The following is a 27,586-nucleotide window of genomic DNA, read 5'->3' on the forward strand; positions in this document are numbered from 1 at the left end:
GGACACTGTTGAACGTTTTGTAACTGAACTGAAATTAAGAGCTGGTAGATGTGAGTTTGGTTCGGCATTTAATGAGCTGGTCAGAGATAAGCTTGTTTTTAGTGCGCCGGAGAGGTTGCAGCAGAAGTTGTTAAAGGAGTCTGACCTTACTCTCGAAAAGGCTGTAGAGATTTGCCAAATAGAACAAATAACAGCAAACCAGCTCAGTGAGATGTCTACTATGGCAAAACAGTTTGATGAAACGGCAGAGATAAGAGAGAACTTTGAAGTCCCAGTACAGACTCTTGGGAATGTAAACTCCCGTTTGGGGCAGAGACAAGACTATGGTGGTTATAAAGGATGTTTTCAGTGTGGGAGTACACATAAACCTCAGAAGTGTCCGGCGTTAGGAAAAGTTTGTCATAAGTGTGGCAAGAAAAACCATTTTGCCAGGATGTGTAAGACGTCTGCAACTGGAGTCACTAAAGACCAAAGAAGGCGCCAAGTTCATGATATGGACTTACACAGCCTGTTTATAGGAGTACTATCTCAGGAAATGGACACTGTAGCTGTACAGCCTCCAGGATGGTTTGCGGACATTTTTTTGAGAGGGTTAAAAGTGCAATTTAAGCTTGACACGGGAGCTGAGGCAAATGTTCTCCCAGTTGAAATATACGACAAGATCCCAGGGCAGAAGAGTCTGGCCAAGACAAAGACAACATTGATGGCCTATGGAGGGACACGAATAGTGCCGTTGGGCACAATTGCCCTTGAGACCAGCACCACCAGAAGGAGTTTGGAACTGTTATTTTATGTGACTGATATATCAACCACTCCACTATTGGGAAGGGTGGCTTGTGAGGCTTTGAATTTGGTATGCAGAGTTGATAATGTACAACAACCTGAATTGGTGTCAAAAGAGCAGTTAGTGACAATGTATTCTGATGTCTTTGAGGGACTGGGAGAATTTGAAGGTTCTTACCATATAGAGCTGAACCCCAGTGTTCCTCCTGTAATTCATGCTTGCAGAAAAGTGCCTTATGGAGTTTTAGATAGATTGAAAGAGACTCTATGCCAGATGGAAGCAGCTGAAGTAATCTCCAAAGTAGAGTGCCCTACTGAGTGGGTGAGCAGTTTGGTGATTACTGAAAAAAAAAATGGAAAACTGCGTGTATGCCTTGATCCTCGTGATTTAAACAAGGCAATTAGTAGACAGCACTATACCATTCCCACAATTGATGATGTATTAAGCTCTTTAGCTGGTAAAAGATTCTTCACAATAGTGGATGAAAAGGATGGTTATTGGCAAGTGAAGTTAGATGAGAAGTCAGCGTTGCTGTGCACATTTAATACTCCGTGGGGAAGGTACCGTTTCAATCGTATGCCATTTGGTTTGAAATCATCTAGTGAGGTTTTCCAACAAAAAAATGAAGAGACACATCAGGGCATGCAAAGAACAAAAATGAGAGCAAAGACAATAATGTACTGGCCAGGTATGGGCAAGGAGATAGAAACATTCATAGAAAATTGTTCAATATGCGCGAGATGTGCACCAAAAAATCAAAAAGAACCTCTCATACCACATGAAATTCCAGAACTGCCCTGGGAAAAGTTGGGAGTAGATATTTTTGAGTACAGGATGCAACCGTTTCTGCTGGTAATAGATTATTTCTCAAAATACCCGGAACTGGTGGGTCTCCCAGATAAAACAGCAGGAGCAGTAATTAGTAGACTGAAAGCAGTGTTTGCGAGGCATGGTATTCCAAGGATAGTTATCACTGATAACATGCCATTTGCAAGTCAGGAGTTCCAGCAATTTGCCCAAGGCTGGGGGTTTGAACAGCGCTTCAGTAGTCCAGGATACCCACAGTCAAATGGAATGGTGGAAAGGGCAATACAGTCCATAAAACTACTCCTAAAAAAGGCAGAGCAAACACACAAAGAACCCCAATTAGCATTATTGGAGTATCGTAACACACCGGTGACTGGATTGGAATACTCTCCTGCTCAGTTGTTGATGGGTAGAGTTCTGAGGAGTAAGTTGCCAGTGACTGAGGAAGTGTTACGGCCTAAAATACCTGTGGGGGCGAGGGAGAGCCTCAAAAGGAACCAAGAACGGCAAAAGTATTTTTATGATAGCACTGCGAGGCCACTTAGGCCATTGGAAGAGGGAGATCCAGTATGGTTTGAGTCAACAGAAGGGTGGTCCCCAGCGGTAGTCACAAGAAAGTGTGATCAGCCACGTACATACCGGGTAGTCACTTCATCAGGACGGGTGTATAGGCGTAACAGGCGAAGAATAAGGCCTAGGAGTGTACAAACTGAGGAGAGAAGAGGTAGACTGATTGAGAATAGTAAAGAAAGGCAAAGAGATAATAATGGAGAAGGAATTGGGAGAATACCTGATGCGCAAATAGATGCAAGGCAACCCAGGTATGTGACCTCATATGGCAGGTGTGTGTATATGCCTCAAAGATATATGTCATGACCTTGGTTTTAATATGTCTGTTTATCATTGTAATTTTAATATGTCTGTTTATCATTGTAATTTTGATCTGTTTTAATTTCTCTGTAAAAGGGAGATGTGATGTATGTATCTTTAAGTGGGGAATGAGTGGAGAATCTCATTGTGCACACCTGTATCCCATTAGCTGGGATACAGGTATTTAAGCTGTACTCTATTCCCCTCCCCAGGACTCTCTCTTTACTCCCTCTCATCCTCCTTGTGGCGCAATGTCGCTGCTTTGTGTATTTGTTTAATAAACTATTGCTGCTGCCCAGTGAAGACTACTCCTCCTCATTGCCAAGGTCCAGAGTTTCCCTGAGAGACACTACAATAACAATCAATAAAACATAATCGGAAACCGGGACAGCTTCTCTAAATCAGGGATGTTCCTGGGAAACTGGGACACTTGGCTTTTTCATTTTTCAGCATTGGCTGTTTTCAATAGCAGCTATTTGGCTCTTGCTGTCTTGGGTATCATAGTAAAATTCCTCTGCCTTCCCCTTTCAATAATCTATCATCCTTGTATCTTTGGATGTGAGAACATGTGGATTAAAAGGGGGTGTTGTTGGAGTCCTGTCACCCTTTTGACCATTGGCCATTTGTTTGGGACAGGAGGGCCACAGATATTCTCCACCCCTGGAGTAAAGATCCCAGAGCAGGAAGGAGGAGCACATCTAGGAAATGTGGGCGGGAAGGAATTGATCTTCTAAAACACTTTTCCACCCAGTGTTTCAATTATTTTCCTTTGCCTTTTGGCCCTGCTTCTTGCCCGAGCCAAACTGCTGGTATTCATTATTTTGATTCTGTGTCATTCAGGAGCAGGAGTATGTCTTAGGGGAAGGAAAAAGATGACCGAATAGGGAATAATAATAGATGTCTTATAAAATGGTGTGAAGAGACAGAGAGAAAAGAAAACAAGATTCACCCTCTTCCAAAATGGGGGAAGGGAGAGGAATAATTGCCATTTGCCAAAATGAGCTGGTGCTGTAAAGATTAAGAATAAGCAGCATTTCTGTTTGTGTAAGGAATCACAGAATTGTAAAGGGACCACAAGGGTCATCTAGTCCAACCCCCTGCAATGCAGGAATCTTTTTTGCCCCATGTGGGGCCTGGAACCACAACCGTGAGATCAAGAGTCTCATGCTGTACTGACTGAGCTATCCCAGGCATGTGAAGAACGAGGGGAAACCCAGTGCTGTAAACAGTCGGGTATCTTGTTTTCGCAGGTCTCCACAGGACGTGGGTGGCGCCGTGGGTTAAACCACAGAGCCTAGGGCTTGCTGATCAGAAGGTCGGCGGTTCGAATACCTGCAATTGGGTGAGCTCCCGTTGCTCAGTCCCAGCTCCTGTCCACCTAGCAGTTCGAAAGCACGTCTAAGTGCAAGTAGATAAATAGGTACCGCTCCAGCAGGGTGATAAACGGCGTTTCCGTGCGCTGCTCTGGTTCACCAGAAGCGGCTTTGTCATGCTGGCCACATGACCCGGAAGCTGTATGCTGGCTCCCTCTGCCAGTAACGCGAGATGAGCGCCGCAACCTCAGAGTCGGACATGACTGGACCTAATGGCCAGGGGTCCCTATACCTTTACCTTTACATGCAACTTACCTTCATGTGCCCATTGGGGAAACTGGTTGCCCCAAGTGAGTTTGTTATAAACAAGGGAGCATTACGCAAACCTTTGCCGCGTGCAATTGTGTGGATGTGGAAAATGCCAGAATATTCTGGCATTGGTTCCTCAACTTCAGCGGAATCGCCTCATCAGTGACCTTGGAGTTGCTCTCTGGTTGGTTTCTTCCTTGGGGGATAACAGAAGGAAACTCAACTTTGTGCAGATTGGAAACGTGTGTGTGTGTGTGTGTGTGTGTAGTTGCATGACTTGTAGGAATCCCTCTGAATCCAACTGAGCCGCTTTTCCGTGACAGCGATTACGCCCTTAACAGGAATCCGAGTGCCCTGAAAGGCACAGCTCTTCTGTGTAACCTTGACTCCGCAAAGGCGACTTTATTTACCTGCTCTCCTCTCCTTGCGGCACCTCCGGGAAATCAGAGGAGGAGCCTTCCCTTGAAGTCATGCAACTTGATTCTTTGAAATGTCATTGCCAGGAGTGCTGGCGTGTGGTGGAGATGTCCCACTGGATTAGAGAAAGCTCCGTGATCATCGCAGCGTGGCAGGAAGCTTTTTTAGCACCAAGAGGCTCGGGCTGGAAATGGGTCATTTCATTTCATTTTTAATTTGTATACCGTCTTTCTGTCTTACAATACTCAAGGCGGTTTACAAGCTGCAGAAACAAAAATTGTACATCTTGAAACAATCTAATGCAATACAAAAAAATGTGATAATAAAACAAAACTTTGAAATAAGCAACCTACATCAAAAAGTAACATTCAACAATTACAGGTGAAACTCGAAAAATTAGAATATTGTGGAAAGGTCATTTCTTTCAGTAATTCAACTTAAAAAGTGAAAGTAATATATGAGATTGACTCGTGACATGCAAAGCGAGATATGTGAAGCCTTTATTTGTTATAATTGTGATGATTATGGAGTATAGCTGATGAGAACCCCAAATTAACAATTTCAACTTTGGGGTTTTCATCATCTGTATGCCAAAATCATCACAATTATAACAAGCAAAGGCTTGACGCATCTCGCTTTGCATGTCATGAGTCTATCTCGTATATTAAACTCCAGTAGCTAATGAAAAGAATTGCTTACATAAATGGACTTTTCCATGATATTCTAATTTTTCGAGTTTCACCTGTATTAGAACAGTATAAAATAACAATAACATATAAAAGTTAAACAGAAATCCACTCAACTGTTACAATAAATAAGTTCTAAACCAGGGGTCAACAATCTTTTTCAGCAGGGGTCTGGTCCACGGTCCCTCAGACCTTGTGGGGAGCCGAACTATATTTTGAAAAGAAAAGAAAATGAACAAATTCCTATGCCCCACAAATAACCCAGAGATGCATTTTAAATAAAAGGACACATTCTACTCATGTAAAAAGACACTGATTCCCGGACCGTCCGCGGGCCGCATATAGGAGGCAATTGGGCCTGCTCCGGCTCCCAAGCCTTAGTCTGGGGACCCCTGTTGCAAACTATAATCAATAAAACAATGACAAACCACATTACATAAAATAATACAATACAAACTGAGAAGCAGAGACTAGAGGATGGGGCAAGGCAGGGGGAGGAAGGCCTTGCCTGATGGAGTCTCTCTCCTCAGATGTGGGAGAATGGCTGTAAATATGCCCATAGAAAACTACTTTTTTCCTCAATAGTGGGGAGAAATCATTTGAAACTATAGGATCCCTGCTCATCAGCAGAGGCATGATTTTTAACACACAAAGTGATTTGTAAACTCTTGCCATAAGAAAGTACCTTATGCGGTCTATTGTGTTCCATCTACTGCTTTAGTTTAATTATCGGGGACCACAGTTCATTTATCTGGGACCGCAGAGAGAGCCTCTTTGTTGGTCGAACTTAGGGATTGGGAAGAAAATGGATTCAGTTGATGTATAAAGGTAACCCTACCTAATTTGTCCTTTCCAAAACAACATGAGAACCAAAACACGGCTGTCCTTTCAGAATTTTGCAGTGCAGACTCTGAGCCACGTACTGTGTACAGAAATGCATATATTTGGGTAAAGTGTGCAGGAAAATGCATATTGTATCAGGGGGAATCGCTTTGCAAAAATATGCCTATATTGCAAAATCGCATAGAAAAATGTGCATGCTAAGAGACATTTGCTGGTGAGTTTTCATTAGGACTTTAAAAAAACAACATGTAAAGTGATTTGGAGAACTGAAAGAAGGTTTAGAGAAGTGGGAAACTGAAATGGGCAGAGTCGCCCATTACTGGGCTGTAGAACCTTCTCCCAAGAGAGGCTCATCTTGTCTCATCTTATTGGTTTTCCACCAAATGGTGAAAACTTGCCATACATCTATGGAAGCCTTTGATCACCTGTTTCCTTGTTCTGTTGCTGACTTTTATTGTTCCCAGTTTTAACGAGAGCATTTAATATGTGTTCCATTTTACAATAGCCTTTTTTATAATGTTTCTGAATTTTATGCATGATGTGCTTTTAATTTTTACTGTTGTTCGTTACCTTGAATTCCCTGAAAAGGCAGGGGATGTGCGTTTGTTAAACATGAGTACAAATAAACAAGCCATTTACTGAACCAGACCCTTGGTCCATTTAGCTTTAGCGTTGTGTGCTACGAATGGAAGCAGCTCTCCAAAGCCATTTACCACTGCTATTTATTGCATTTGTAGTCCACCTTTCCCACCAAGGAGTTCAAGGTGGTGTGAATCATTCCCTCACTCATTTAATCCCCCACAACGACCCTGTGAGGTAGGTCAGGCTGAGAAGCAGTGAATGGCCCAAGGTCACCCAGTGAGCTTCGTGGCCGAGTGGGGATTTGAACCCAAGTCTCCCAGGTACTTAGTCCAACACTCTAACCACTATGCCATGCTGGCTCTCCTAGGGTGAACCATGAACAAAATATGTACTCTTATGCAAGTCACTCTATCTCCAATGCACACTCACCTGAGTCAACTTGGAACACCTAGACCAAATTTACAGAATTGTTAAAGTTGTTACAGGATTAATTATTGAGATTCTTCATTTATATAATATATGCAAGGCACTTTGAACACTCATCAAGGACTTAGTATTGTTATCACTCAGCCCAACCTGCCTTACAGGGCTGTGAGGACAATCTCCATGCATACCACGCTAAGCCCCTTGGAGGAATTGTGGGATAACTGGTGCTTTGAATTCTCCCCTCTCCAAATCCATCTTGCCCAACCTAGTGGTTCTGAAGTATCCTGCCAAATATGGAAAGGAACGCCACCAGTGTATGGTTTTCAGTCTACGATGCCACTGTGTTAGAGGTCCACCACCATCTTCCAAAAGGAGCCAGGCTCTTCCTCCTGGTGCTCGCATCGTCTCACCCACGGTGCCCTCTGATTGGTCAAGCTGAGCTGGGGCCTGCCTCAAAGCTCTGCTGACACATCCATCTCCTGTAAGTTACCAGTGCAGCCCAGTTTTGTGCAGGCTTCCTCAGAAGTAAGGCTGTGTCCAACAGGACTTACTCCCGGGGGAGCGTGCATAGGCTTGCAGGCTTCTGGGGCTGAGCTGATTTCTTCTTCTTGCAGAAAAAGCAGTTCTGCCCAAAAACTGAAAGCAACAAGTGGGGACCTTTGAACACTCTTGGGGAGCGCAAAGCTGACGTGCAGTGTTTTGGCTTGGGGGGGGGGCTTTTGGAACGGGAGGTGGCAGAACAGGAGCAGAGAGCAAGCTCTTAAAATAAGAGAATAGAATAAAAAGTACAGAGCAGAACCAGGCAGTTCCATCTCTTATTAGGCGGGATAAAAATGTTGCAATGTCACTGGAACATATACATTATTATTATTATTATTATTATTATTATTATTATTATTATTATTAATCACCTGCCCTTCACCATAAAGAGAAGGTGAGTCCTAAAAACATAACCTGAAGTGCCAAAGCCACTTTAAAGAGCTGTGTCTTCAGCATCCTCTGGAAGCTGTACAATGGAGGTGCCAGACGCATCTCTGAGGGAAAAGAGTTCCACAGCTTAGGGGCCATCACAGAGAAGGCCCTCTCCTGGGCCACCACCGCCCTAAGCCTCTCAGGGTGGAGGAACTACCCTCTGACAGTACCACTATATTCTGCTCTGGTCAGACCTCACCTGGAATACTGTGTCCAGTTCTGGGCACCACGGTTCAAGAAGGATACTGACAAGCTGGAACGTGTCCAGAAGAGGGCAACCAAAATGGTCAAAGGCCTGGAAACGATGCTTTATGAGGAACAGCTTAGGGAGCTGGGTATGTTTAGCCTGGAGAAGAGAAGGCTAAGGGGTGATATGATAGCCATGTTCAAATATATCAAAGGGTGTCATGTAGAGGAGGGTGAAAGGTTGTTTTCTGCTGCTCCAGAGAAGCGGACACGGGGCAATGGATTCAAACTACAAGAAAGAAGATTCCACCTAAACATTAGGAAGAACTTCCTGACAGTAAGAGCTGTCCGACAGTGGAATTTGCTACCAAGGAGTGTGGTGGAGTCTCCTTCTTTGGAGGTCTTTAAGCGGAGGCTTGACAGCCATCTGTCAGGAATGCTTTGATGGTGTTTCCTGCTTGGCAGGGGGTTGGACTGGATGGCCCTTGTGGTCTCTTCCAACTCGATGATTCTATGATTCTATGATTATCTCAGCACCCAAGAAGGTCTGTAGGGAAGGAGGGGCATGTGGCATGTGCAAATGACCTTCGTTCTGTGACCTTGCAAGAGTCCTTTGCATATTCCTCTTTCTCTATGGGCCTGATTCATTGTAGGGAAGCTTCCAGGCTCCTTTGGACAGAAGCAGAACTCTGAGCCCCCGCTGCTTTACTGGGAGGTATATGTGAATAGGTTTTGAGTATCCAGGGCTTCACAACACTGTCTGGAATTGCAAACCGAACACAAACTCAGCATGACTCTTCATCCATTTTTGTCCACAGCTCACCCGAGTGCCGGTGGAGTCCTGCGGACAGTACAAAAGCTGCAGCGAGTGCCTGGGCTCGGGGGACCCCCACTGCGGATGGTGTGTGCTCCACAATGCGTAAGTGTGCGGTTCGCAGGAACGAGGGGTGGGTGGGGCACGGCAGGGGCAGCAGTTCCCAGGGCTTCCTTTCCCTTTCCTTCCTCTCCAAGCTCACGTTTTCTCACTGCCGGCTGTGACATAGAACAAAGCTGCAAATGGACACAGTTGTCCCTGGTGGGACGAAGGCAGTCGTTCGGAAAGGCAGCCTGAGAGTTCCAGATTCAGAAAGAGAGAGGCAGGGTTGCTTTCTGGAGATGGGAGAATGTGTCCTTTGGTAGAATTCAAAGGACAAAAACAATTGTCACGGCGAAAGTCAGGGAACCCGTCCTCTGCTTCCTCTGCTCACATGAACTGAGCCCACACAAGAAGCATTCTGTGTGGTGCCTTTGAGACTAAGCGACCATCTATCCTATAGACTTAAATTCAGGACCATCTTAAGCATATCCGGCGCCATGGTGCAAAGATCCCTCCGTGCCCATTTCCCAGAGTTGTCGACCATTTCCCAAGCCTCTGGGGGATCGCTCTCCTCTCACGGAGGCTTGGGAGGCAAGCTGTACGCCCACCAGCCATATAGTTGGCGGGGCGCAGCTTCCATCCTAAGCCTCTGCGGGGATCGCTCTCCTCCCGAGGAAGCTTGGGAGGCAAGCTGCACGCCCACCAGCCATAAAGTTGGCGGGGCGCAGCTTCCATCCTAAGCCTCTGCGGGGATCGCTCTCCTCCCGAGGAAGCTTGGGAGGCAAGCTGCACGCCCACCAGCCATAAAGTTGGCGGGGCGCAGCTTCCATCCTAAGCCTCTGCGGGGATTGCTCTCCTCCCGAGGAAGCTTGGGAGGCAAGCTGCATGCCCGCCAGTCATATGGTTGACAGGGCACAGCTGGCGGGCGTGCAGGGAAAGGGGAGGCCGCCAGCAAAGCCACGCAGCTCCCCCACTTTCTGGGTCGCCCCTGAGAGGCCAGCGCCCTGGTGCATTGCGCCATTAAGCCCAATAGGAAAGACGGCTCTGCTTAAACTGGTCTATTAATTAAAATAATTAATTTCCTTTGCAACGGACCCCTTTTCCTGCAGCTTAGGCTGCTTGCTGTCTGCTTGTAGCTCGCTAAGATCTGGATTGCTTAAGTGGATCTGGGGGGAGCTGGTGGCCAAGGGAGCGGGGAGCTGCCTCGCAGCAGCGGAATCACATTTGTGGGCTACCCAAGCCTCTGATGCATCGAGGCGGCCCGGCAAAGGCCCCCTAAGATGCCAAACCAGGCCTGGAGGTAGAATTTGCTCTGCACTCCGAGCCTTGATGGAAACATATGCTGCTGCTTTTGCTCTCTCTGCGTGGAGTCTCCAGGACTGATGTCCAGAAGAGCAATTTGCAGCTTACACTGTTTCAAAGGCTACCCCAGGGCGCCAGCAGTCAATGCAAAAGCAGCCGTGAGACGGGCGGTTGCTGAGCGCTGGAGAGAGCTTTGGCTATTGAATGCATTGCCTCCCTTCCCTGGCTCCCTCCTCTGCTTGAGAGACTGACTTCTCTTTCCAAGGGGCGGCCTGGCATGGATCGGGGAATTGATTTCTGTGACTCTTCTGTCCTATCCTTACAGGGGGAAATTTGATTCCGTGGGGAGGGGGTGGAGGAGAGAAAAGGCAGCTTGGAAAATAAGGGGGCATTGATTGGGTTTTACGTGGCAAAGAGGGGGATTTGGGGAAAGCGGGCCATCAAAGCTTCAGAGTGCGGTATCTTTCGCCTGCATCTATCTCCTCTCTCTACCTCCCGCTGCCCAACACACACACAGAAACACACACACACTGCATCCAAAGCCTCAGAGGCCACGATACAGGGGCCTCTTTAACCTGCAATGTCTTGCTTGGAGGGTGCAAATCAGAAAGATGTCCAATTAGCTGCCACGGAGGTCTCCGGGCGCGGGGAGGGGAGGCAAAAGGGGAAACCTGACTGAAAAGTTAATAGCTGGCTTAGGAAGGAGAGAGAGGAGGAAGGAGGAACACTCTGCCTAGGCAACTGTGACGAGCAATGTTTGAACGCAAGGTCATGGCAGTGCCATGGGACTGGAGGGGCATCTTCTGATTGGACCAAAGGGTATTGCCTCTTGGCAAGGACTATGCCTGAATTCAGAATCTGGTGCCCAGCAGGGTACCATTTCGCTCCCTGCCAGCTACACTCCTCTGCTCCCTCTTTTGAAAGCGTCTGTATACAAGGCCCAATTCTTGTCTCCTTGCAATACCTGGGGGACTGGAGTTTGCCAGCAAGCTGCGACCATGGAATCACTTGGCACTTGATAGCTGTGTTTTTAGATTCCCCCTGTCTCCTCCTTGACTTCCACAGTCACTGGCTTGGCCAGATAGAATATATTGTCTTCTCTTGTCGCTGCTGTTGGCCCAGCAACTGAGGACTGTGATGTCACAATTCCCTGTGACATCACAGCCTGTCAGCCAACAGCACCCACCAATCAGGTGTCCTACATCCTAGAACATCCTCTGTTAAGTTGAAGGTAAAACGTGTTTCCCTTAAAAACAAAATCAGTGAGGACACAGAGCTCATGCAAGCTGACAGCCAGGACTCATTGCCTTGAATAAGCAGCCTAGGGGGAGACATCATAAGGAAACTCCTCCCATGGGGCTTTCAGATCAGGGAATGTGTACACCTGGGGAGGCTGCAGCACTCCAGAGGATAGTTTAGACGTGTCATCCTCAATCACCTCACGTTGACAGAGCAAGCTCAGGTAATTCTTCATGCAACACATAATTAAACTGTGGAACTCGCTGCCAGAGGAGGCACTGGTGACCACCAACCTGGATGGATTTTAAAAGAGGACTGGATTAATTCATGGAGGATAGGGCTGTTGATGGCTGCTAGCCATGATGGAGGATGTGCTCTGCCTCAAACCTTCACCTGTTGTAAGCCAGAAAATAGCTTATCTCCTGAGTTTAAGCCAATAAAACTCAGAAACGTAAGGTGTTAGGAGTCCAACGTTGTTTATTGTGAAGCAGTAGGTTACAGTCAGATCGTTCCGCGAAACTGCAACCCCTCCCAGTGGTATTTATAACATTTCAAACAAAGCATTTCAGTTTTCACCAATCATATACATCATTACCTCATTTCATTTACAGGTGGGTAGCCGTGTTGGTCTGCCATAGTCGAAACAAAATAGAAAATTATTTCCAGTAGCACCTTAGAGACCAACTGAGTTTGTTCTTGGTATGAGCTTTCGTGTGCATGCACACTTCTTCAGATACACACGAAAGCTCATACCAAGAACAAACTCAGTTGGTCTCTAAGGTGCTACTGGAAATAATTTTCTATTTTGTTACCTCATTTCATGTTTTACACGTGCTCAATAAGCACTAGCAATTTCTGCTGATTAAGTTCTGATTCCCACCGTGTTCTCTTACATTGTGTTAGTGTGCATGCTGGGAACGTGTGTTACACGTAGCCATTTGCACCATGTAGCAACTTATGTTCTAACTTTGAGCTGTACCTTTGTGATTCACATATTTTAGCTGTATTTCTGCCCCAATGGGGGACGGCAACTTGCAAAATAATCAGTTTCATAAAGTAAGAGGCTACCATAACTTCTCTATTAGAAACAAAATAAAAAAGAAAAGTCCTTCCTGTAGCACCTTAGAGACCAATTAAGTTTGTTATTAGTATGAGCTTTTGTGTGCATGCACACTTCTTTAGATACCACACAGATGCACACTTCTTCAGATTTTGTGTGCATGCACACGAAAGCTCACACCAATAACAAACTTAGTTGGTCTCTAAGGTGCTACTGGAAGGAATTTTTTTTTAAATTTTTTTTTTTTGACTACGGCAGACCAACACGGCTACCTACCTGTAACTTATCTATCAGAAGCACACTCAAGGATTTACAGGGGTACACATTATCACATTTATTGTGGCCCTTTGGGCCACTGCCACACACCCGCTGGAATTCTAAATAAATTCTAAATCACCCCAAGAAAGATGCAGGGGAAAAAGGGGAACTTAATACTTTCAGAAAATGTTAGGGTGTTTTTTGGCTCAGCGCTACTCCTGGAAGATGTGGACTATGCTGATGAAACCTGTTTGGGTTGGAGAGTATGCATTTCACGTCCCCTAGCTTTCCAAGAGCTTCTTAGCAAACTTTCCTCAAAGGGGAGGAAAACTCCATTGAAGCCGCTGATCTCCTCAGATTATTTTGTCGGGCTGGGAGGAGGGAAGGTTTTAATTCTACCCTTTCAACTTTTCCCTTCCCTTCTGCTGCCTCGGCCATGAAAATAAATATTGTCTGGTCTCGGCGGGTAACTCAATCCCACCATTCACAGGCAGGCCCTCATCGATCGACCTCCGCTTTACCTTTCTTGGTCAGAGTCTTGCGAGCTGCTAAGCGGGGCCTCAGGTAATCCAAGCTGCCTTCAGAGGCTGTGATAAAAATCAGGCTCTTTGAAAGCCTTTCTCCCTTGACTTTTTGGATGCCACTTTGCCTTGGCAACTTCCTTTGATGGCTGCTGCAGGAGGATGCAGCCCTTCTCTGATCCTGGCAAGCTGAACTTGGGGGAGACTCGTGGCAATTCATTAACTTTTAATTACCTGATCCAGATTGCTTTGGGACGCGGGTGGCGCTGTGGGTTAAACCACAGAGCCTAGGACTTGCCGATCGGAAGGTCGGCGGTTCGAATCCCCGCGACGGGGTGAGCTCCCATTGCTCCGTCCCTGCTCCTGCCAACCTAGCAGTTCGAAAGCACGTCAAAAGTGCAAGTAGATAAATAGGTACCACTCCGGTGGGAAGGTAAACGGCGTTTCTGTATGCTGCTCTGGTTCGCCAGAAGTGGCTTAGTCATGCTGGCCACAAGACCCGGAAGCTGTACGCCGGCTCCCTCGGCCAGTAAAGCGAGATGAGCGCCGCAACCCCAGAGTCGTTTGCGGCTGGACCTAATGGTCAGAGGCCCCTTTACCTTTACTAGATGCCTTTAGAAGAGAATTGGACAACTTTTTTGGGGGGGAGAGGGCTATCACTGCTTACTTGCCACAGTGGTTATGCTGGAGGCAGCAATGCTTCTGAATACAGGTTGCTGGAAACCACAGGAAAAGGGTGAGCTCTTGCGCTCAGATCTTGCATGTGGTTTTCTGACAGGCATATGGCTGGCCACTGGGAGAACACAATACTGGACTATATGGGCCCCCCTTGGCCTGATCCAGCAGGCTCTCTTTATGTTCTTAATTCTTTGTGTTAGGGGCTTTTGCATTGAATTCGGGCATAGAAACCCACTGGTTAATTCCGCTTTGCTTTTCGTTTGTCGGAAACCTACTGCCCAAAAATTCCCGCGGATGAACCTGAGATGAAGATGTTGTGGAGAACTGAATAAATTTCCTTATTCAGCCTCTCTGTGACATAATTTGTAAGTCAAAAGCCTGAGCCGTTTTAGGCATATCTCCTCCAGGCAAAGGATCTATTTGCTTTCTGCTTGCCTGACTATTTGAGTTGCGTCCCTTTCTTTCTCTCTCCCTCCTTCTCCTTTCTCCATTCCTTTTGGGATGTGCCAAATTCAACACCGTTTTCTTACCAGGCCCACATTGCGGCATAAAACGTGGTTTCATGCGATTCATTGTTCGCACCTCCAAACAACCAGATATGAGCTCAAAGCAACTTGCAACAAGAAGATTGCGTCAACCAATAAAAGCACTTCCCAAAACAAAATAAATATGCAATAACAGTATTTTTCGCTCCATAAGACACACGTTTTCCTCCTAAAAAGTAAGGGGAAATGTCTGTGCATCTTATGGAGCAAATGCATGGTCCCTGGAGCTGAATTGCCTAGGGGCCAAAAGCAGATCCTGCTCTTTGTTTTACAAAGAGTGATGGGAGTGTTGAAAGGAAGCCGCTGAAGAGCTGTTCAGCAAGTGATAGGGAGAGAGATAAGGCTCCCTTTCCAGCCCGCCCCTTGCCTAGACCTCCATTGTTGGATGCAGAGGGAGGCTGTTTGTTTCCCCAGCGACATGTGACTGGCTGATTAGATTATCTGTCTGGAAAGTGTAGAAATGGCTGTAGGATTAGAAGCTGCAGAACTGTGAGTTGAACCCCATAAAAACAGGGCTTTTCCTCTTTGAAAAAGAAGCTGCACCACTTTCAGCTGATCCTCAATAAAACAGGGCTTTCTCCCTTTCCTCCTCTGAAAACTAGGTGCGTCTTATGTTCAGGTGCGTCTTAGGGAGCAAAAAATACGGTAGCTGGCAACGAAACACTTTGGAATGGCCCTGTCTCTGTGCAGCCCCAGAAATGGGAGACCTGGATGTGAGAAAGTGTCCCCAGAGAATTCCTGCCAGTCAGATGTAGATAGTGCAGGACTAGTGAGACCAATGGCTTGGCAACAGATAACATACCCTCCAACATTTTTTCAAATACAATAGGGACATCATATTCCATAATATTAATAATTTTATTATTTATACCCCACTCATCTGACTGGGTTGCCCCAGCCACTCCGGGCAGCTTCCAACACATAGAAAAACAGAATAAAACATTAAACATAAAAACTTCCCTATACAGGGCTGCCTTCAGATGTCTTCTAAAGGTTGTAGAGTTACTTATCTCCTCGGCTCGGGGGTTGCATAGCTCCATACCTTCCAACTTTTCTCTGATAAAAATTGGGACGTCCTAAGGATATTCCGGGATCCAATCAGAAACCAGGATAGATTCTGTAAATCTGGGACTATCCCTGGAAAATAGGGTTACTTGGTCTGAGATAAGACGCTAGGACCAACCTGGGAGGTGGGATAATATTAGCATGGAGACTTAGAGGCCAATGAATGATTGGAAGATTCAGGACAGACGAAGAAAGTACCTCTTCATGCAGTGCATAGTTAACTTGTGGAACTCCCTTCCACAGGAGGCACTGGTGGCCACCAACCTAGATGGCTTTACAAATTCACTGAGGAGAGGGCTATCAATGGCTATACAGTACTCTGCCTCCGCTACTTCTGAGTACCAGTTGCTGGAGACTATATGAAAGCAGAGCACTCCTGTTTCGAACCCTGCTCGCTGGTTTGCCGCAGGCATCTGGTTGGCCACTGTGAGAAGAGGATGCTGGGCTAGATGGGCCGTTGGCCTGATCCAGCATTCTTTTGTTCTTATGTGAGTGTGGTCAGAGGCTTAGCGAACTCACTTTGCCAAACCCAGGAGACTTCTAAGCAGACCTGGCACAGACCACTCCTCTCTCCAGACAATAATAGGTCAGGGTTAGGCCAAGGGAAGAAGTGGTGGGGCATAGCTCAAGCAGTTCTTTTTTGTTGCACCCAGGGTGCCCTTCTGAGGTCGGGGGAATCTGTGGCTGCTGTTATTTCCCATTTTTATGGATGACCACAATATTAATGCATCGGCTGTCAGGCTCTTTCTGCTGACATATCAGTCTCTGGAGCAAAATCAGTAGCGTTATGATGGATGGATGAATTGGGGGGAGAAAAGCCATCTCCGTGGCAGGGCTGTTCCCAGGGAGTTGTTTTATGTGTCATTCTCGGGCATTATCCAGCATCTCTGCATCCGCCAGTGATTTGCCAATGAGAGAAAATGGCACGCGGACGGACTTCTCCCCAGGGTAGGGTCATGTCTGCCTCCTTTTGTATTTTCTCTCCGAATTTTCATCACTCTCGAGAGCGTCAGACTTCTGACAGGTTTGCAACAGAGGATAAACCAGTCCACCAGAAACAATCTCTCTGCACCTTTATGGATGCTCGTCTGTCTCCTTGAGTATTTTGGCCGTGAAGTCTGGCACGGACCGCACTACAGCTCCCCTGCTTGCCTTTGTTCACAAAAGTGCCCCACCCAGTGATTCCCTCAGGTGTGGAAGAGCATTTAGGTGGAGACAGTGAACCCCGGTCTGAAAGGGGGTCCTTCGTTCATTCAGTCCAATGGAAAGGTGAGCTCTGCGTGTGTAAAGGAGACTCTGGTGGGGTACCAACTTGAATAAAACATGGGGGGGCGGACCCAGGTAAGCCCCACCTTGCATAATCGATCACATGATTTGGCATAAGCACACCTTTCGAATGGCAGTGCCTATCAACTCTTGGGGGGGCAGCCCCCTCAAAAGAATTATTGAGGAGGCGAAGGGACCTTAGCCCCTAGGAGTCGGCTCCTATGGACTCTGGCATGTGGCGTATTCTCTCACCTTTGATGAGTTCTCTTACCTTTGATGAGAGCGAGCAAATGCCAGGTGAAGCTTGCTTCATGCGCTGCACTCCTTGAATTGTATGGGGACTTAGGCTACTGCTGTCATGACAAAGGGTTGTATGACCTGGGGACAAATCCCAGACTGCTAGGCTTACGTCTCTCAGTGCAGTCAAAGCAAGTGAGGCACTGCCCCACCAACCTCACTCTGACTGTCAGGAGACGTCCTACACACGAGTAGAACCTTGGCAGAGACACATGCTCGACTGGCACGTTCCCTCCCTCCTGGGCAATCGTTCAGGAGCTTCAGAAGCATTCCTCAGCCCGAACATATAGCGACTGATGCCAGAGGACATCAGCACACTTCGGGATCCACAGAGATTTGCGCAGTTGCGTAACAGAACTCAGCAACTCAGCATCTTGGCTAATCTACTTTATTTACATATAAATACACACGGAGCACTTCAATATGGCTCCCTCTCTCTGTGTCATCAGGCAGGAAAGAGAAAGAACAAAGGACAATAGTCCCACTTCAGGGAACACAGTAAGACAAACAGCCTGTCTTCGTCACATCCCATTCCTGTGGAATCAAAACACATACCCAGTCATGTGATAGACAACAAACCCCATGACTGCACACGGGGAATGAATCTCCAACACTGACCTCAGCAAGCCCCTCACCTGCCTGCCTTGTTATTTACAACAAGTTCAGAGGGTGACCCTGGCTGTCATTGGCTCTGGCGCCCCCTTCTGTTGGTCTCCCTGCCTTCTACCCTACCAGTCTCAATGGGCACCAGCCAGTGCTGCTTCTCAAGCCATTTCCAGAAGAATTTTGGAATGTGCTGGATTGCATCAGTTCCTGGGCCAGCTCCACAAACCCTTCCACCTGGTTTCCTGAAGCAGAATCTCACCTCGTCTCTTGTTTCCGCAGCTTCCGCAGTTGGCACCCTATAATACCACCACAGCCAAGCCTCTTGTGAACCCCCCCCCACTCCCCACCTCAACAAGACCTCCCTGTATCTGTCCCACAGGGATGTCTCTGGCTAAATTATGGCCGTGGCCGTGGATTCTAATCCATTTTTCCTGATGGTCTGCAAAATGGCCATGACCCCCCAAAAGAGAGAAGTTGCTATTTCTGATCTTTAAAGATATAGTAACACGACAACTTCAGCGCCTTCATTTTGGGCTTGAGTGGGCTATTGATCCCTGAGCATCTTAAATCATGTTAATGCTGTCATAACTATCTCAAGGCCAAAGTCTTGTCCCATAAAGCTTAATCACACAATGTGTGAAACGGCGCTGGTGTTAATCATTGGTCCCACCCTACTTTGCGATATATACGTTGCCCTTGCAATGGCGTTAAAAAAAATTGCACCCCCTCCCACCTGCCCACCATGGGAGCAATATGGGAAAAATTAAATAGGGGGCAAGAGAAGAAGGGACAGTAACCATCTCCAAATGCAATGTGGATCAATATAATATTAAGTGCGGGACTACATAAATAAAGCGAATGGTTCCCGAGAGAGTTGCTAAGCCTTGTTCCAGGAGGTTGATAAAGGAACAAAAAGGGGTCTGGAGCCCCCACACCAATCCATTAGATGGTGGGGGTTTTTTTTCAACAAGACTTGCTCAAAATAGGGCTGGCTTCTGTTGGGTCAATAGGCTGCACTGCATGGTACACGGCAGAAATGTATGAAATCACACAAAGGTTTGGAGAAAATAAATAACACCAGAATCCATGAAGCTGAATGTCGGAAGGTTTAGGATGGGCAAAGTACTTCTTCACCCCTGGTGCTGAAAATAAACTTGTGTGTCGAGGTCCCCAAGCCACCCCCCAATAAATTCACACTTCAGACATAATCTTTGTTTGAGTTTTTGGCAATAATTTAGGCCACAACTTTATTAAAATACAAATTACATGAGTGGTTGCATAGGTATTGGTTCTGACTAGCTGTCCGAAGGGACAGAGCTGACCACCGGTCAGTGGCGGGAGATTCCATCCAGGGAGAGATATGGAGGCTGGGTGCAGAGCCCTCTCCCACCCCGGAGGTTCCCAGGGGCTCCTGCGTGGCCCTGTCCCCCGACCGGGGTTCGGACAAAAGCAGTGTCGAGCCCCTGGCTTCCTTTAATGGAATTCCCTACACCATCATCATTTGGAGGGGCGACCACCCCTCCAGTCACAATCACAATGAACCAATGCCTAACCACCAACCTTACAAGTTGTGAGTAGTTGCTACTGCAGTAGGCAAAAACCAGATGGCCACAGCCAATCGGCCAAATGGAAAAAAATTCCTACTGGGCCCCTGCCCCAAAAGCAGACGACCCCATGACAGGCAGTCGCAAGGTCAAACAGCATCCTAAGAAAACCAAGGGGGAGAAGGGCGGGTGATCCGAAGCACGCAGCCAAGAGGAGGATCACACTGTGTGCTGGAGTATATAAAGGATGCTGGGCTGTCCATCAAGAATGGCAACATTTACTTCTCCCCAGCAACATAGCAAGGACCTATTGAAGCTGTGGCCAGCCAACTAACCCACCCAGCGGCAAGGGAGGTGGCTTGCCAGCCCCCACCACAACCCATGCTCTCCCTGAGGGGATCATGATTTCTAGGATGAGCAGAAGCCTGATTGGTCCCCATCCTCCGGCCTTGCACTTCCTGGTTCTTCTCCGATTCCTCCGAGGCTCTGAATCTGGCCTTCTGCTTGACTGCTCTAATTCCTGCCAAGGCAGTGCCTTTCCTTGCCCCGGGATTTCCTTTCCTGCTCTTTGCAGTTCAGTGGTCTCCAGAATCAACTGCGAGGCTGGCCTCCGGCAGGGGGCACAAACAGCATTATGGGATGGGATAAGTTCTGCAAACTCCAAAAGACTTGTAGAGATCATTTAGAGACCTCCTCCCAGTGTTTCCTCTGGGGATTCAAGCAAAGTTAACATCAAACACCGGTTAAGCACACATACATATGGGATTTTGAAATCTCAGCTAAAGGCCAACTTTGTTTGCAGGAGCTGGGATAGCTCAGTTGGTACAGCGTATGTGAGACTCTTAATCTCAGGACCGTGGGTTTGAGTCCCATGTTGGGCAAAAGATTTCTGCATTGCAGGAAATTCAAGAATTCCTCATACTTCGATTCCCCCTTTGAAGAAGCTTCTCTTCCAGAGACCTTAGTCAAATAGAGGCCTTATACCAGCCATCTTCCATCCCAGTGTGGTGTAGTGGTTAAGAGTGGTAGACTTGTAATCTGGTGAACTGGGTTTGATTCCCCGCTCCTCCACATGCTGCTGCTGGGTGAGTCACACTTCTTTGTAGTCTCTCAGCCCCACTCACTTCACAGAGTGTTTGTTGTGGGGGAGGAAGGGAAAGAAGAATGTTAGCTGCTTTGAGACTCCTTCGGGTAGTGATAAAGCGGGATATCTGTTAAGTTGAGGGTGGACATAGCAGACGACACAGTGATTTCCAAGCAGCTCTTGTTTATTCTCAGGCTGGAACAGAAGTGAGCTGAAGGCCTCAGCAGCCTGCTTATATAGAACTCAGCTACAAAGCAACAGTAACAACTTTCCGCAGTTAACCAATCCCTGAACATCACTTTACAATCCTTCTTTTGCATATGCGGACCTGAGTGAAAACTGCAGCAGAATGAACTATATACACACACCCCTAGTGGCCTAGGGTGAGAACTTCAATACATAATATCAAAGGGTGCTCTCTGCTAGGTTTTCTTTTTCTGAATAGCTGAATACCAGACTGTACAGTGTTTCTTAAAGTGTGTAATGTTTGGCTGAAACACCACCAGCAGTCTTGAGGTATTTGAAACCATATATATTGTAAGACCAACCTTTAATGTGGAAAGATTAAATGAGAGAGGTATTTCATTAAAAAGGGGGGGGGGTGAAAATGCTTAAAACTGCTTGGGCTTATAAAATCATGAGGGCCATGCAAAGACTGACAACCAAAAACTATTTCTCCATAAAGGTAAAGGTAAAGGGATCCCTGACCATTAGGTCCAGTCACGGACAACTCTGGGGTTGCGGTGCTCATCTCACTTTACTGGCTGAGGGAGCCAGCACACAGCTTCCGGGTCATGTGGCCAGCATGACTAAGCCGCTTCTGTCAAACCAGAGCAGTGCACAGAAATGCCATTTACCTTCCCGCTGGAGTGGTACCTATTTATCTACTTGCACTTTGACGTGCTTTCGAACTGCTAGGTGGGCAGGAGCTGGGACCAAGCAATGGGAGCTCACCCCGTGGCAGGGATTCGAACCGCCGACCTTCTGATCAGCAAGCCCTAGGCTCAGTGGTTTAGACCACAGCACCACCTGCGTCCCTCCATACCTTTTGCTTAAAGAAAGACTCAATCCTGCAATTCCCTGTTCTTATAGCTGTTTGGCCGGTGATGCTGGATAGATGGGGAGACGAAACTATCTCGATTTATAGTTCCGCGAGCTCTTCCTTTCCGCCAGCCCCTTCCTTCTCTCCTTCTCTTCCTTTCGCTAAGGTATCTGCTGCTTGGGCTGCATGGAGCTTTGGGCAACACCAAATTCTCCTAAAGACTCTTCAAGAGGAGTGAGATAGGGAGGGCATTCAGGGAAGAAAGCCTCCACGTCGCTTGTGCAAATTAAATCAACGGAAGCCAGGCACCTCTGCAACCGGGGGGGAAAGCTGGCTTCTTAAATTGAAACGTGCTTGCCCTGGATTTCCCGCTGGCGTTGGGAGTTATTATTTCCATTGCTGAAGTTGTGAATTAATTTCTGGAGAACTTAATCACCCTCATGCCCCCCCCCATCCCAATGCTCCCCTTCCTCCCCTCCCCTTCTAATTTTCCACTTGGCTGGGAATTCTCCGGCACTGAAAGTTCGGGCTTAGGGGAGGTCCGCGGAAGGCTGCTCCAGTAGAGTGGATAATCTCATTGGAACCAGTGAGTTGAATAATAACACCTTTACCTCGCGTGCCGCACCGTATTCAAATGATTCTCTTAACACCTTGCATTGCCGGGGGGGGGGGGACACAATTGGTGCCGGGGGGGGGGGAGAGAGATGACCCTGCAAAAGAGAAGCATGCCAAGCTTTCCGATTCTGGGGGGCCTTTTCCTCTCCTCTTTTTAATCCTTGACTCAGTGGCAGAACTCAGGGCTTGCATATGTTGAAGCGCACAGACCTGATCCTCAGCAGATCCAGGTAGAAGGCTTGTTATACTCTAGAGGCACAGGAAACTGCTTTTACTACCGTATTTTTCACTCAATAAGACACACTTTTTTCCTCCTAAAAAGTAAGGGGAAATATCTGTGCGTCTTATGGAGCGAATGGTGGTCCCTGGAGCTGAATTGCCCAGGGGCCAAAAGAAGATCATGCTTTTTATTTTACAAAGAGAAAAGGGGGTGTTGAAAGGACCCCGCTCAGCAGCTGATCAGCAAGAGATCGGGAGAGAGATAAGAGTCCCGGCTCCCTTTCAGCCCCGCCCTCTTGCCTAGGCCTCCATTGTTGAATGTGCTGCAGAGGGAGGTTGTTTGTTTCCCCAGTGACATGTGACTGGCTGATTAGATTATCTGTCTGGAAACTGTAGAAAAGGCTCCCTTTCCTTTAGAAGCTGCAGAAATGTGAGTTGAACCCCATAAAAATGGGGCTTTTCCTCTTTGCTTTTCCCCCTTTGCAAAAAAGCTGCAAAACTTTTAGCTGATCCTAAAAAAACCAGGGTTTTCCCTTTGCAAAAAGCTGCAAAACTTTTAGCTGATCCTAAAAATACAGGGTTTTCCCTTTGCAAAAAAGCTGCAAAACTTTTAGCTGATCCTCAAAAAACAAGGCTTTTCCCTTTGCAAAAAAAGCTACAAAACTTTTAGCTGATCCTCAAAAAAACAGGGCTTTTAGAGGAGGAAAACCAGAAAAATATTTTTTTTCTTGTTTCCTCCTCTAAAAACGAGGTGCGCCCTATGGTCCGGTGCTCCCTATGGAGCGAAAAATACGATATACCATGTCAAACTGTTCGCCGAACTAGCCTAGGTTAATCTGCTCCGTGGCTCAGCAGGGCCTTGTGCAAAGGATACCAGCATCACCCAGTCTTTTAAACTACAGGTGCTTTTTTGAGCGGGGGGGGGGGGAGTGTTAACAACTTTTTGGGGGTTTGGAGAACTGCATTGCAATTTTTCAAAAGGATAGCTGCGTTTCCATCCAGGAATTGCAAATTAGGTAGGTTTGCATTCAATCCCAAAGTGAGCCAGATTTCTCCTCCCACCCGTCCTACGGATCAGGCTCAGTGTGTTTCGACTTCTTGGCTTCTCCATGGGGAAGAGGAATCTATCTACACGGTCTGATTCCACTGTTTTATTTTGTTTTGTTTCCTTTTGTGGGCGGGGTGGGGGTTGAGCATGGGATCAGAGTTTCCACCTCCAGAATTTCCTCTCCAGTTTCAAAGGGTGAAGCGGGAACTGAGGAGGAAGTTTTTCAGATTTTGGAGAGAGCTGTTGCTGGTCAGTGTGGAAAATAGTTGTCCGGATGGATCAATCACATGATAGAAGGCCACTTCCCATGTGTATCATCGTTTCCACATTTGGGGCTTTTCCTGAGCATAGCTCAGTTGGTGGACAATGACACTCTTAACTTCAGGGTTGTGGGTTCAAGCCCCACATTGAATGAAATATTCCTGCTTTGCAGGAGGTTGGACTGGATAACCCTTGTAATACCCCCCAATTCTGCAATTCAATGAATCTGAGTCCTATTGAACAGGCCGAATGCATACAGTATAATATTGCAGGCTTACTTGTTCTCATTAGGGCCAGAAAGCTTTAAAAAAAACAAAAAAACCTTGAAATGTCCTTATGTATAGATGTGTTGCAGATAATCTGTTGTTGTAGTTGTTGTTGTTGTTGTTGTAGTTGTTGTTACAACTTATATAACTTCCTTCCCCCAAAAAGGAACCCAGGGCAACAAAGACATCAATACTGAAAACATTTTCGAAAAGCATTCTTTCAAAAAAGAAAAAAGAAAAAAAACAGTTAAACATATTGCAAAAGATTAAAAACATTCCCTCTGCCAGTGATTTCAAAGTTGCCAGAAACAGTATCTTTCAGCCACCAAACGCCTGGTTAAACAAGGATGTTTTTAGATTCCTCCTGAATGTCAGTCATGAGGGAGGGAGGGAGGCATACCTCCCCAGGGAGGGCATTCCACAAATGGGGAACCACCACCAAAAAGGCCCTGTCACTGGTCAACACCAACCAGGCAGCCCCCAACAAGGCCTTGCCTGCTGCCTGCTTGGTCTGAGATGGTTTCTACTGGGGAAGCTGATCTTTTAGGTACTGTTGGGTCCCAAGCTGTTTAAGGTGTTATAGGCAAGTACCAAGACCTTGAGTTGGGCTTGGTAGCTCACTGGCCAGGAAAGATGGTTTGCAAACCTCTACGTCTCTCTGCAAAGACTAACCTAGAAACTGAAAGCAACGGGGCAAAATTTAGCTCACCACTCTTCTTCCTTGCCACGATTAGCAGGGTCACCTCTAAAGTATGATTCATGGCACTGCTATCTCCTTAGTTCAGAGGAAAACATTCACAAACACTATTAGCGTTAATAAGAACAAAAAACTATGATAGGACTGTATGCGCAAGGAGGGAGTAATTTTGCTTATTAATTACTTGCCTTATCGCTGCAGACTAGTTTCCTATTATTATTATTTTTCTCCTTTTTCTTTAAAATAACTGCCGGCGAATTTAGCAGTGGGGGGGGGGAGAGAGAGAGTTGCTTTTAGAAGCTCAGAATCCATGAAAAGGGACATTTCTTCATTTCTGAAGCCTGTGGGCTCCAGGGATCAGGGTGTTAGCTTGCACCCCTTGGGGCACAACTGGGGCCTGCTTCCGATGTTGCACCTCTGGAACAGGGCTCCGCAGAAACAGCAAACACTGGGAGAGGGCTTGTGGGGGGAACTGACACCCCCTCGTCCCGTGCGCTGAAATTATTCCAGCTGCATTGGTGCAAATAGCAGCTTGGGGGGGAGGGGTTCGCCAAGGAAACAGGGTGTGCTGGTCCCGTGGGTCACCTGAGAGGCGAGGTCCGAGTCCGGTCCGTGGTCAGAGGTGCAACGTGAAGGCAGTCCGTGGTATCCGAAGCTGGGTGCAGGGCAGGGAGGCAGGCAAAGTCAGGAACAGGTAGGCAATCAGAGAACCAGGGCGGGTCAGGAGCTCAGGCAGGAAAGCAGGACAGGTTTCAAGCAGGAACACCGGCAGGTACTGGTCACCAACGATGTTGCTCCTGCAACCTGGGGCTGGGGCTGGCCGGCTTTTATCTGCCCCGAGGCATTGGGTGGCCCCGATCCTCTGGCATTGGGTGGCCCCCGATCCACTTCTCCTGGCTTGGAGGCGAGCATTCCTCCTGCGGGAACTCAGTTCCCTTCGCCTCTCTGTCCTGAGCCTCTGCAGCTAACCACTGAGCAAGGACCCCCCCTCCCCCATTCAATTTGGGTCTGTCCCCTACAAAACAAGTGAACCAAACAAATTCCTCCCCCAGCCTCTAGCTCCTGCCCAGTGAGATGGCTGTCTTGGCTCTGCCTTGACACCATAAACCACAATGTCAGAGTTGCTGGGCTTTTTATTTTTATTTTTTTAAGCATATCTTGCTTAAAGGTTAAAGAACTTGAACTTATGCTGATTGAGACATGACGCTTAGCCAGACCGCTGACACAAACCCTTGACAGCCGCCTGTGTTCGGGGTCTCGCCTTCCGAGGCCACCTTTGCATGCCACTCTTCAGAGATGGAAGCAGAAGGATGCTTCTACAGTGCCGCGGAATAGCTCCCCCCCCCCGCCTCCGCCCCTGCCCCAACCACAAATTCTTCTTTCCAATTCTTCGCAGGACAAAAGCTACGAGGGATTTGCATGTAAAACATTTCCGGCGTGAATGAGCAAGAGCGATAGAGGGAGCGGAGGGGGGGGGCTTCAATCATCCCCCTCTTCTGCAGGAAAAGGCATGCGATGCTTTCCTGGGGCCTGCGGGCAACAGAAACGATGAATCGTTTCGGGAGTAGTTAAAAAGAAAGGTTCATAACCTCTGTTGCTGGGGGGGCCGCTTCGCCTACTGTTCTCCTTCTGCGTCTCTCTGGATGCACCCCAAAACCACCCACTCCATGTGTCTCTGTTGAGAGGGGAGGGGAGGGGTGGTTTACACGCATGGGCTGATTGCGATTATTTGGGTTATTATAACTATCATTAAGACTCTGAAACTGTAGGGAAAGGGAGGCGGGAAAAAGCCTCACATCCCCACCTTCTCCGCTGGGGAATAAGTACTGTATGTCTGTGTGCTCTTCTTAAATCATTCCCACCAAGGGGGGGGGCGCGTCCCACACCTGGGGACAAAGATAAGAGGGGGCAGAGAGGGCGGCTGGGGGGGGGGGACACAGGGCTGGGAGTCTAGTAGCCTGAGCAGAGTGATTTATCTGGGCCGCAACTCGGTTTTGATTAGCATGTATTAGAATAGATTAGCAGCTGGAGCCGTCGGTTCCTGGTTTGGCAAAGCGGCAGCGCTGGCAACGTTGCGCGAACTGAGCCAAAGGGGGCAGCGGCGCATGAGTTGCCAGGACTCCCCCCTTTTGGACTAGTGCCCTTCTCGTCCTGGGTCACGAGGGCCGCCCACGCCTCTGGCTAAAGCTGAGACAGAACGGAGGTCTCTCACCAGCTTCTCAAAGTTACAGAGAGTGTCAAGCATCGGACTATCTCCTTAATTCATTCTCTCAGCGCCCATTCGTGGTTTGTAGCAAATGCATCATGCCACAGCGACCCAGTTATCACTTTTCCTAATAAAAACACCGACAGTGACTTGGGCCTTTCTTCTGAAGGAAGCTGCTCCACCCCATTGTTAATTTTGCAGCCACTTTAAAGGCAGCGGCAGTGCAGTGGTTAGAGCAGGGTGGTAGAAAGCACAGCCTGAAGACCACAAGGGGCCATCGAAGCCTTTTTTTTGTCACCCTCTGCAATATTTGACACACCCCCTCCCATAGCCCTCCTGCCAGCTTTCCAAAATCAGGTAAGTAAGGCGCTTTGAGAAGGAGGCGGGAAAGTGCTGGCAGAGTCCTGAAGTCCTTCTGCCTCCTTCCCCAAAGGTGGGATATATATGCAATAAATAATGAAATAAAATAGCCTCTCCAGAATCTTTAATCCTACTTCAGGAGGGAAGGAAGACCTGGTTGCTAGGCAACCGCTTCCCTTTCCCCATCCTTTCATATTTATTGATTTATTTGTTAATTGCATTTGTATCCAACCTTTTTCTCCAAGGGGCCGAAGGCACCATACATGGTTCCTCTCCCTCCTCATTTAATCCCCACGACAATCCAGTGAGGTAGGTTAGGCTGTGAGGCAGTCACTGGCCAAAGACCACCCAGTGAG

At 47.5% G+C, this 27,586-nt stretch overlaps 1 protein-coding gene across 1 annotated transcript in view; it reads left to right on the plus strand.

Moving 5' to 3' along the window:
* The window catches only part of PLXNA4 (plexin A4), a 535,577-nt gene that overhangs the window by 342,856 nt on the left and 165,135 nt on the right, over positions 1-27,586 (plus strand). Inside the window, 1 exon segment of the mRNA XM_033162012.1 lies at positions 9,014-9,114. Coding sequence (XP_033017903.1) covers positions 9,014-9,114 — 101 coding nt within the window.

Source organism: Lacerta agilis, chromosome 10 (assembly GCF_009819535.1).
Source record: "Lacerta agilis isolate rLacAgi1 chromosome 10, rLacAgi1.pri, whole genome shotgun sequence".
Lineage (NCBI taxonomy): Eukaryota > Metazoa > Chordata > Lepidosauria > Squamata > Lacertidae > Lacerta > Lacerta agilis.